Source organism: Chionomys nivalis, chromosome 1 (genome assembly GCF_950005125.1).
Source record: "Chionomys nivalis chromosome 1, mChiNiv1.1, whole genome shotgun sequence".
Classification (NCBI taxonomy): domain Eukaryota; kingdom Metazoa; phylum Chordata; class Mammalia; order Rodentia; family Cricetidae; genus Chionomys; species Chionomys nivalis.
The window spans coordinates 127,599,422-127,611,668 of record NC_080086.1 but is presented as its reverse complement, the minus strand read 5'-3'; the positions used below and the strand labels follow the sequence as shown (position 1 = coordinate 127,611,668).

At 42.6% G+C, this 12,247-nt stretch overlaps 1 protein-coding gene across 2 annotated transcripts in view; it reads right to left on the bottom strand.

Moving 5' to 3' along the window:
- Window positions 1–11,589, bottom strand: part of Strn (striatin) — a 93,364-nt gene extending 81,775 nt beyond the window's left edge. For both annotated transcript variants that reach the window (XM_057766463.1, XM_057766454.1), the window contains exon 1: window positions 11,266–11,589. In XM_057766463.1, the coding sequence (XP_057622446.1) occupies window positions 11,266–11,499 (234 nt within the window). In that variant the 5' untranslated portion in view covers window positions 11,500–11,589. The remainder of the gene's footprint in view (window positions 1–11,265) is intronic.
- Window positions 11,590–12,247: the final 658 nt, after the last annotated feature.

Sequence of the window (12,247 nt, the reverse complement as noted above, 5' to 3'; positions counted from 1 at the left end):
TGCTGGCAAGTATGTCTGCACCATGTGCATGGAGTACCCTTGGAGCTCAGAAGAAGGCATCTGATTTCCTTGGGCTGGAGTTACATATGGTTGTGAGCCGTCATGTGGATGCTGGGAATCCATCTATGGGCCTCCAGAAGAGCAGCCAGTGTTCTTAGCCATTGAGCCACCTTTCTAGCCCCTTTAGCTGGTAGTCTTAAAACAAGTGAAGGGCAAGTAAACCTGGTCTTACACCAACAAATAACTATATAAATATATCTTAACTTTAAAATGTTAAGCTACTGTTTTAAACATCTTTTCTAGCAACATGATCACTCATTAAAAGCTTAACATATATGTGTATATATACATGTGTGTGTGTATTCTCAAGGTGCATGATACTTCTTTGTGTCTGGAGGTCAAACAGATTTTCCAGAGAAAGTCACTGGTGATCAGAATTTAGGAGGCAGAACATTCCTATACACTGACCAAGAAATATGAAGAAAATGAAAATGTCAAAATACTTCTTCCTACTTACTCGCCCAGAACCATGAGCAAGTTGTTCTATGGCGTAACATTTATTCTTTCTCATTTTTGGAATTATTGGGGAATAATCAATACCTTCTACCTACAGTTTTATAAAGATTAAATTTTAAATGTGAAGTATTTAAATAGCAATGTATCTGACACATGGTACTCAACAAACAAAATGTTGCTTATAGAGGGTAAAGAAGACAGCAGACAGAGTAGTGTGCTGACTGCCGGGAGGACAGGTGCCTTCTCTGACTAGCCCTATCCTTTCAAGGTCATGAGGTGCTGACCCAGATCTCCAGGCTCTTCCTTAGCTTTATAGGAATCCACATTCCTTAGGAGCAGGTTTGGGTTGTGCCTGTAATTTAAGGTCCTTTACTCATAGCACAACCTTCTCATTTAGAAAGCATAAGCCAAACAAAACAGAGAGAGAGAGAGAGAGAGAGAGAGAGAGAGAGAGAGAGAGAGAGAAAGAACAATTCCACTGCGCTGTACTTTTCCATCAAGTGAAACTGGTATCACCTTGTAGAATCTGACGTCATGTTTATTTCTCCAAAGCAGATATACTGGTGTTGGGTCCAATTTCTACCTCATGCAAATGAGTGCTAATGGAGCCTGTGCGATCCGCGTGAGACATTCCCTCGGCCCTTCCTTGGAAAGGCTCTAGTGTAATTATGCCAAGAGCGGATTTGCCACACCCCAAATACCTACTCCATCACACTTGCTCAGTACTTCCCCAGCTTCACCTTCCACGGCTCCTACCTAGACCTTTGCTTTTCTCCCTACTGCATCACCTGAACGAAGTACTCCTTTTTCTTTTTAAAAAATATTTATTTATTTATTTATTTATTTATGTATTTATTTATTTATTTAGTATACAGCATTCCTTCCATGTATGTCTGCAGGCCAGAAGAGGGCACCAGACCCCATTACAGATAGTTGTGAGCCACCATGTGGTTGCTGGGAATTGAACTCAGGACCTTTGGAAGAACAGTCAGTGCTCTTAACCTCTGAGCCATCTCTCCAGCCCCCAGTACTCCTTTTTCAAATTGCTTCCAGCTTCCTTTGCAATAACATTTCCTCCTAATCAATACTACCTAATATCTATAGTCTTATTCAGATAAAGTTACATAATGAAAGTTAAACCTTATTGCCTTAACTCTCTGCATAACAGCAAATACAGTTGGCACACTTAAATTATTCTGTCCTCACATAGCATATATAGAACTGGCAAAGAAAACCTAATAACCAAAACATTATACAAATTTGATGCTTGATCAACATACAAACCATACTAAACTATATACACTGAATCTAATTATACTACTAGCCTTGGAACAAACTCAAAGGCTCAAAATTTGAATGTTTTTAAAGAAAACAAGGTTTATTTCAGTATTCCCTACATAAAAATTAAAACTGTTGGTCTCATCTCCAACACTGCATATAACCAGGTATGGTAGCACATACCCGTAAATCCCAGCAAGGGAGGCAGGAAGGAGGGTCAGAAGTTAAAGGTCATCCTCCACTACATACAGCTATCAAAGTCAGTCTGAGGCACACTGTGGCTGAGGTGGGGAACGACTTGTAAATAATATACTTAAATACTTCTGAGGAACACAAATTGTTTAAGACTTAAGTCCCTAACTACATCATTTCTTCAGTGTACCATGAATTCTCCAACTTGAAGGGGGAAAAAAAACACTTTCCAAGTGATGAGAATTTAAACTGCAATAGCCATTCAAAATACACATAGCCATAATCTTACCATTTACTTGGTTCTGTGAAGCCAGAAGCAACTACACAAAGAAAACAACAAAACAGGAGGCTTTGGTATAGCAAGCAGGCCCAGGGCTAGGGACTAAGACTCAGTTCAAACTAAGTCTATCCCACTGAGACCATTTAGAGTCTAAATTTTCTTCAGAGACAAAATATTCTTAGGGCAGAAAACAAGTAGAAACATGGGTTTGGGAGGTAAGCACCAGAATTCTCCAATTACAAATGCTTCAACAAAACATTCAGATTATTATACTAACATTCTGTAGGAGTTAAAAAAAAAAAAGTGTGTGCAGTTTTCCTCCTATCTGCCAGGGCTCCAGATTTCTCTCTTCCCCTGTCCATCTTCCTCAGCTGTTCTCTTCTCCTCTATGTCTAGTGCATACACACTTAGCACTATCACTACTGCTATTCTAGCCTGTCCGTTAACATCAACACCTCGTAGTTCTCAAACCACTACATTCAGTGCAGAGAGTATAGCAGCTACTATGACAATTGAATCATTTAGCTTCTAAAACATGTTAAATAGATCATATAAGTTAATGCATTCTGTCCAGAGACATCAACCAAGTAGAGCTAACCACTTGTTAGGCTATCAGTATATCCCTACAATATTATCCACTTTTATCTCATTTATTATGGTATGTGCACAAGCATGCTCCAGTGTGTATTAATGGAAGTTAGAATTGGTTTTCCCCTTACACCATGTGATTCCAGAGTTCAAACACTGACTGGCAGGGCTAGAAGCAAGCACCTTTCCAGGAGAGTACCTCAGTGACACATACTTTCAATTTCTTAAACCCTCACCTATCCTGCTTGGTTTGTATATTATCACCAACATTTTATAAATAAAAGAGAAGCCTACAAAAACCATAAGTGACAGAGCTGTCTGGCTCTAAGGCCCACATTCCGTGCTGCCAACTTATGATGGTCAAAGACTGTGTCACCATCTGGAGAGGTGACCCAGGTAAGAATTTCCAAGGATCCCAAAGGCAAGGTTTTGGGTTTTTTTGTTTTAATGGCCTAACTTGAAACGTGGACACCATGAGCAAGATTCATAAACCAAAAGCAAAGGGATCTATCCAGATTATGTGGTCTCTCAGACACCTCTCAAAGACCACAAAGTCAAGAATTTTGCTTTAAATTCTGCCTATAGGACACACATTTTAGAGGGGAACTGTGGGTCTCCCTCTACTACTAGAATTCAAAGAAATGTGAATAGAGACTGGAATTTAGCGGTGATGGTTCATAACCCAATACCCAGCAGATGGAGGCAGGAGTCTGAGGCCAGCCTGAGCTACAAAGCAAGACCTTGTACCAAAGAAAAATCTAAACAAATAATCAAAAGAAGGAACTTGCAGGCATTGGTGGCACATGCCTTTAATCCCAGCACTTGGGAAGCAGAGGCAGGCGGAGCTCTGTGAGTTTGAGGCCAGCCTGGTCTACAGAGTGAGTTCCAGGACTGGCTCCAAAGCCACAGAGAGAAACCCTGTCTCAAAAAACCAAAAAAAGAAAAAAGAAAAGAAAAAAAAAAAAGAAAAAGAAAGAAAGAAAGAAAGAAAGAAAGAAAGAAAGAAAGAAAGAAAGAAAGAAAGAAAGAAAGAGAGAGAAAGTTTAGGGTTACACAGGCATTATCTCATGATATGAGGGAGAGCTTTGAGTATTATTTTTCCCAAAATACATACTGAGGATATTCTTATTATATTGTGAGACTAAGAACAGAGAATTCAGCAACTTTTCCTACTGAAAACAGCTAAAAATTCTAGAGAAAATATTATAACAATTTTCTTTAAAGCAACATAAAACTGACAAAATAGCAAAAAAAAAATCTGGTCAAAATTACAGAGAATATGAGAACCCCGGGAGGTCAGAAATAAAAGCTTTTGTATACAGACCAACCAGAACACAGCAGTGCATCAGGCTGAACAATGAAAGAAACCAAGGACAAAACAACAACCCAGACCACGCAGAGTGGACAGCTGGTGGGTGACATAGCTCACATTTGGGAAAGACACTACAGGGTTTATAATCACCAGGCAGAGACGGCGGAGTGTGTCTGTTCTCAATACACTTACAACCCAGTCCTAAACATATGAGTGATCCAAATGCCCCAAGTATCAACTTCTGTTTAAGGCAGTACTGAACTAGTAATTCATCCAATTACTAGTAATCTACCAAAAATCAAATGCAAAACCTTTGGAAATTCAGATTAATCTTATACTTTTCCAAGGAAGAAAGCAGCAGCACACAAAGCCAAACTCACAAAGGAACAAGTCATTGTGAGCAAAGAGCAAGGGGAACAATCCACCTCAAACCTATGAAACCGACAAAATGACACACACTGGGACTACGAAGATCATCCTTGGAAACATCTGCAAAGACAACGGCATCATCATAAAGCAAGAACCAGACTGCGAAAGGAATCCAAATCAATGTCAACAATAAGCCAAGCTAAAACTCACTGCATAGCCATAACAGACGGAAACGAACTGAAGAGGGAAATGGTGGACTGGAAGGTAAGTCAGAATACATTAGCCAGAATCAAGGGTGGAGATACACGACAGAAACCATAGAGAAGAAAGGAGAAGGAAGGCCTAAGATACACGCGGCTGTGCTCACTGTACCAGGGGGCCTATCTAAAAAAATTATAGCCGGACATTCTGTAAGATAATCAGATTTAAAGAGTATAACAAACTTCTATACAAACAGAAATCCGGGGCTGGAGAGATGGCTCAGAGGTTAAGAGCACTAACTGCTCTTCCAGAGGTCCTGAGTTCAATTCCCAGCAACCACATGGTGGATCACAACCATCTATAATGAGATCTGATGCCTCTTCTGGTGTATATATGTTAACAGAACATTATATGCATAATAAATAAATCTTTAAAAAAAACAAACAAACAGAAATCCATTATTCTGGGGGGAAAAATCAATAAAATACAAAATACCAGAAACAGAGAAAAAATGTAAATGTATCTAACCAGAAATCAGTGAAACTATTAAAATCATTTTTTAGATTAAAAAAAAACAGCAAGTATAAGTGTGACTGATTACTTCAGAATGCTCTAGGGATAAAAGGAGACACTGGGGCTGAGTTTAGCTCAGTGGCAGAGGGTGTGCTTAGCATGCCCTGGGTTGAATCTAAAGGAAGAGGACAAAAGAGGAGGAGGGAGAGGCGGCAGAGGAGGTGAAGAATCTGAAAAGACTCTGAAAAAGAAAAAGCCTGTCAAAATATCAGAAGACAAAAGTGACAGCACTTATACAAAACCCACTTCATTCTTGGTCATTTAACCTCTCTTGTTACCTAAAAAGTTTGAATTACTTCCGAAGTTCATTCCACCTCAAAGATTACTGTCATTATATACTTCAGTCAGTAGGAGGTGAGTCAAACGATAATAGGCTACTGCCTAAAAATAAAATGCTAGCTATCACCAGAAAGAACAATGGAAATTAACAGAAATTATATCTCATATTCTATAAAAAGCCTTCCATATACTGAATGCCAACACGTGTTGAAATCTGCCAAACTTCTTTATATACACTGTGTATGTGTATGTATGTCTGTGTATGTGTGTGTGTGAGAGAGAGAGAGAGACAGAGACAGAGAGAGGCAGAGAGGATAAAAAAGGGGAAAACCACTAAGTATTTATTGCCAATCTTTGTAGCATATTAGAACCACATAGGAACTCCAAAAAATGCTAGAGCCTAATTTCTACGATTCTGATTTAACTGATTAAGCCCAGGGAACAGGTTCCCCAGATTATTCTAAGAGTGTCATTAAGACTGAGAAAACTGGGGGCTGGAGAGATGGCTCAGAGGTTAAGAGCACTGGCTGCTCTTCCTGAGGTCCTGAGTTCAATTCCCAGCAACCACACGGTGGCTCACAACCATCTGTAATGAGATCTGGTGCCCTCTTCTGGCCTGCAGGCATACATAGAGGCTGAACACTGTGCACATAATAATTAAAAAAAAAAAAAAAAACTGAGAAAACTAAACTGAAATGGCAAACAAAAAGATATGCTTTAAAAGAGTAAAATCCCTGTAATAATCCCTCCGAAGTATAATTAAAGATTATGAAATTATCAAGGATATGAATACAACTAAAAACCTATTCACAAATGATATAATGAAGGGTTCATTTGTTCCAAACTTAAAGTGGTTTAGAGAAAAAGTTAAAACAGGTGGTTAGTTTTGTAAGACGGTTAGTAAGCTGTAGTGCAAAGCTAAGTGACAGTATTCACTAGAGCTGAGCCACATGGTGGGCTGCTGAGAAAAGCAAGTACATTTGTAGTATAGAACCAATGTTTTGAGCAGACACAAAAGACTACCATTCCTGTTACATGGCTTTGGTGCCAGCACCAGACCCAAAATATTAGACTTCATGGTCTCAGAAGACACCATCATGCTCTGATTCAAGGTAAGTGTATGATTAAAGATTATCCTTTTCTCGAAGGCAATAAATGGGAATAAAAAGGAACATCATGCATTTCCCACCATTCCTTCAGCACCTACTTGACTTACAGACCAAGCACATACTAGGTACTTTAGAATAATCTCACTTAATCCTTACAAGGAAATTTATTATTCTCATCTTGCCAAGAGGATATTAAGGCTCTGAGAGATCAGACTTTTGGCAAATATATATTATGGGCACAAAATATAATAATAAATTTAGAGTATGGATTTATTAACAGGTCTATGCCATTGCTGCATTTCATGATATGGGAAATAATTACCATAATTAACAAAAAATGGTCATTTTAAAAGTTCATACATTTTTCATTAAATGCTCAGTAAATGTCAGCTATGTCACGAAGATGTTCAGTAGCAATACATTTGGATCGTTTTCAGTCCCCTTTTCCTCAGCACACCTGGCTAGTTACCTTCTTGTCTATCTACTATGCTGCCTACTCTAATAATATGCCAGCAAAATGTACATGCAAAAAAACTCTCCGCTACCACCCACTCTAACTCAGGCCTCAATGAATTGAACAAGTCTCCTAAATACTCCCGCTGCTCCTTCTACCCACCTCCCTGAGCCTATTCGGAATCCCTGCTAAGGTTCCCTTTTTAAAGATGCTCCTTTTGCAAAGGTAGCATTCTAAAGGCTACCCAATCCGCCAGGGCAAACACTATCACTGAGCAGTATCCTCAATCCTCAATTGACTCTTCATTTGAAGCTGGCCTCACTAAGCAGCCCATGTCACCCTTGAATTCACTCTATAGTCCAAGGCTAGCCTTGAACTTGTGATCTTTCTCCCTAAGACTGCCAAGTAGCTGAGATTACAGGTTGCCAGACCCAGCCAAAATCCAACATCTTTATAACAAGCAGAATCCAGTACCTTCCTCTGGCTTCCTTTGTTCCCCTCCTCTGCTCCAGCCATGGCTGCCTCACTGTGGATCCTTTGATATTCTAAGCACCCTCCCTGCTCCTGGCTCTTTCAACTCTTTCTGGACCTCAGATACTGCCTTGGAAAGTTTCAGCTCAAATGACACCCTGTCTGTAAAGACTTACTTCCTACACCTTTACCAGAGAGTGTACTACTCCCAATGTAGCAGGTATTCATCACTGTTTACCTGACCCCATGATTAAATTTCACGAGATAAGATCTTGTATCTTCTCCATGCCTAGAACAGGATCCGGCATGAAGTACATACCTGAAAAATATTTGCTAAGTGAAATACAAATTATTAGTGCCAAAATCTAGATTCCTAAACACTCCTGCACAGGGCGTCAATACCACATATGCTCTACTGCTTAATCTAAGCAATTCCAGCACTCTGGGGTAGAGACCAGGGCCTCTTCCACTCCCACACAAACATCAAAATCTATGATTACTTCACTTACATGCTTGCTTTCCTGCAAGATGATTTTCAAATTACTAAACCTCAGGTTCTTATTACTTTACAACATGTTCCACATTTGCTGCTGAATCTTCTCTCAGTCAGTCTCCTCTCAAATGGCAGTTTGAGTCTCCCACCTACCATTTATGCACTGCCAAATAAATTAGGGTACATGCTTCTTGGGGTCTCCAGCACAATGTCTCATACATGGAAAATATTCTCAAATATTATTAGTACTCTTTCTTCAATTCCTTCCCTGAACTCAGTGATACCTTAATACTCTTCATTCCCTCATGAATCACCAGTTCTCGTGGGTGCGGGGAAAGCTCTATAAACTATCACGGGAAAGGAGGAAACAAGTTGAAAAATTCCTTCTGATGTGACTACTTTCTCACTCCCAACATCTAAGGAAGGGAGGAAGTGACAAAGGCCGCCCAGACAGATGAGAACTTGGATTGCCTTTCACAACTCAGCCCTGGCAACTTGAAAGAGCAGGACTGACAGGTTCCTAAAGGGACAAATGCAACTGAATCTTAAAGACACTTCTGTTGACTGGTGTTAATGACTTCGGAAGAGATTTAAAAAAATAAAAGGACACAGACAGACGCATGTGTCATCACAACTCATTTAACTCTTTTACTTCATGCTGCTTCTTCTAGCAAAAGTTCAATGGCACATACAGGAAAAAATCTAATTTAATATTGACCTAAAGTTTATTTTTTAAATTTTCAATTATGTTAACAAATGGCACAAAGACCATGCATTATTGTAAACCCTCCAATAATAATAATACTTATTATGCTTAGAAAACATTCTATTTTTTTATTTTATTTTAGCTTTTTGTTTTTTTATTTAGTTAGTTTTGGTTTTTCAAGACAGGGTTTCACTGTAGCTCTGGCTGTCTTGGACTTGTTCTGTAGACCAGGCTGGCCTCGAACTCACAGAGATCCACCTGCCTCTGTCTCCTGAGTGCTGGGTTTTAAGGCATGTGTCACCACTACCCCACTTATTCTATGATTTTTTTTAACTTACTCTGGAACAGTTCCTTTCATTGGAGCACAAATCAAAAGGTGCTATTAAAAAATAAGCAATGTTCTTAATAGCAACAACAGGAAACTTACCTGAAGTTAATTTGGATGTGTGTGCAAATATTAAAGATTGATTAAATTTGGAGATGAACTGTAAAATTTAAGCATCAGAGACTAGAATGAGCAAAGGTAAGATGGCCTGGAACTCACAAAGCTCCTACACATAGCAAGGTAAACATAGATTAACTGCTTGTTTTTAATAAGATTAGTGTTACTTGCTTTATATTCTCTAAACTAGAAAATATGCTAAAATCTCAGCAGATACAAACAAAAATCATCTGCAGCCAGCTTGCATTACTTAGGCCTGCCTTCGATGGTGCCTTGAACCTGAGCTTTGTAAGCTCAATTACAGAACGCATCCCCAGCCAAGGTAAATGTCTAAGAATTAGACTTCTCTGTGTACGCTCAGTTATTTGATTGGGAACCAAATCAGAGAAAACTTACAAATAGCAAATAAAGTGGATACTAAAGAAACTTAACAGTAGGTGTGAGAAAGTCACCAAAGACAGATACAACTGTAGAAACTTAAGAAACCGTCCAGGCCGCTCCTCACTTCAGTCAACTGCCCAGACCTACCTCCCAGAAGCTAGGCTATCTAAACAGCCGCTGTACCACACTCTATTCCTGTATTCTTATTTTTCCTCACAGAGGTAACTACAGGCCATATCGTACAGCTCTATTCGCTGACTGCTCTCCTGACTAGAACAGAGGCTCCATGAGGGCAGCAGCCTTTTCGGTTTTGTTAATCTGGACTCTGTGCACACTAGGTGGGCATTCGATGAGCCCTGAGCAAGTGCTGGATCAGAACGTGATAGAACTGACGCCCAGAGAGGTCACAGGATTTCCTCAAGGTCACAAGCTGGCACAGTCTTTAATATAGACCTATTTACTACAACCCTGCCTGTTTGCACCTTCCATAGCCGCCTGAACACCAAGCCAGCCTCACAAGGCCGTGCACTGCTTAAAGGAGACTCTTCAGGGGGGTTTTCTTTCTGGTTTTTTGTGCAAAGAAAAAAAAAAAAGACCAAAAAAAGTAACACACTTCAAGTGCTTCACAAACTAAATTTCATAAGCATGCAGGATTAGCCCATGAAACAGGGAGGCACAACCACTCACAGCTCCTTGGGTTCCTTTGGCAATTAGTGTGTGTTAGAAGTTTTATAAACAGTCACTGAATGGTCAGAGAAGCATCAACCTTTCGTTCTTCGCGGGCCCACAACAGCTCCCCTCTGTCAGATGCGCTTTATCTTGCAGATTATGCAAGGAGGCAACGTACCACTGAAGCCCCTTTAGTTCCTTGTAAAGTACATGTCAACCTTGCAAAACACTAAACAGAAAATCAACTCTCAGGAAGTTTTGGAGTCTGTGAATAGGTCCCTCTCAGACTCAGCTGACTCCCATCAAGTCTCCTTCATTGAAAAACCTGCGAATCTAAACGAAAAGCGGGAGGGGGTGAAGAGGCAGAAAGGGAGTTAAGAGCCATTTTCGGTCAGAAAACTGGAGCTGATCCTGTTAGTACCACTCTAGCCCTACGCCAGCTTTTCGCAGAAAGCCAGGGCCTCGCCGATACAACTTGGGTTGTCTTCTCTGGTCACCTTCCTTGCAGAGAGACTAGGTAACTGCCAAAACCTTTTGCGATTAATGTCCCTAGACCTAGGGTGCATCACATTGAGCCAGGATGATTTGCTCAGAGGCTCTCAAAACTACTGTCAGCCCCATCAGTTAAACCGAAAGGGACATCCCATGATGTGGCATGGCAAACAGTTGAAATGAACACGGGAGTTGAGAGAGGGAAAACAGCCGATGAAAAGGCTCCGGGAGGGTAAATGCATTAGGAGAGGGAGCGGGAAACAGGGTCTAGGAAATGGGGTCAGCAAAAGCCAAAGGTGACTAGAGGAAGAGGGGGAGGGGGATGAGATTCTGGAAGTGATGGGCGCGAGGCAAGGGGGAGGGGACGCGAGTGGGCTGGGGGAGGGGGCGAAGGGTCCGGGGCGGGGCGGAAGACAGAGAAGAGGCGGGATGAAGATGGCCAGGCCGGGAGGGTCTTTACCTGCAGCTCCGCCCGCTCCACCTCCCACTGGGCTCTCTCCACCTCGAAGCGGGCCCATTCGTGCTGCAGGAAGTGCAATATCCCGGGGAGGCTGTACTGAGCTCGGGCCGCCCCCGCCGCAGCCGCCCCGTCTCCGGCCGCTGCAGCCTCCGCCAGAGGCCCGAGTCCCTTAGCACCACCAGCACCCGGGTGGTTGTTGCTGAAGAAGACGCCGGGACCCGCCTGCTCGTCCATGGCGCCCGCACGAACCCCGGGGAGCTCTGCCTAGGCGCCCAGCAGCGGCGGCAAACTGCGGCGGCCAGCTCTGCCTCCTCCCTCCGCCGCTCCCCGCCCACACCCCAGTCAGCAGGGAGCAGCCGCCTGGGCGCGGGGGCCGGGCGAGCCCGTGACGGGCCGGGAAGTGGGTCAACTGCAGCCCGCGGGGCTTGCCGGGAAATGTAGTCCCGGGGCGTGGCGAACCCGACTGCCTATGGGGCTGCGCCTCTCCGAGGCGGGGCTGAGGCCACGGCCCTTCCTCGCCACGCCCTCCCCTCGGGGCTGCGCGGGTTTCCTCTCCCGCGGTGCGGCAGGGCAGTGCCCTTCGGGCGAGCCGCCGCAGGCTCCCTTCACGCGGAAGTTCGCGAGCGGCGCTCCCTGTTGCATACTCACACGCGGAAGTTATCACTCCAAGTACCAGCCCCAGCTGCACATATTTTAGGGCTTCCTGGTCGTTTTGTTAAGAAAAAGGCTCAAAGCAAGCCATCCGGTGGGTCCTCTCCTTCGTCGCCCATCTGGGGGTTCATCGGAGCCCCTACACCCCTGGACCAGGGGTCACGGTCGCGTCTGCCCTCCTTTCTCCCGAGGGACTCAGTTTTGTTGACAGATCGGTTTTGCTTAGGAGGCACTCTGGTCTCTGCTGAAATTCCACATTTGCGGTTTTGGAGGACTTCTTCCAAATTCTAGTTTAACACCTGTAATCTGAAGTCCCTTTCTCTGTTGTAAT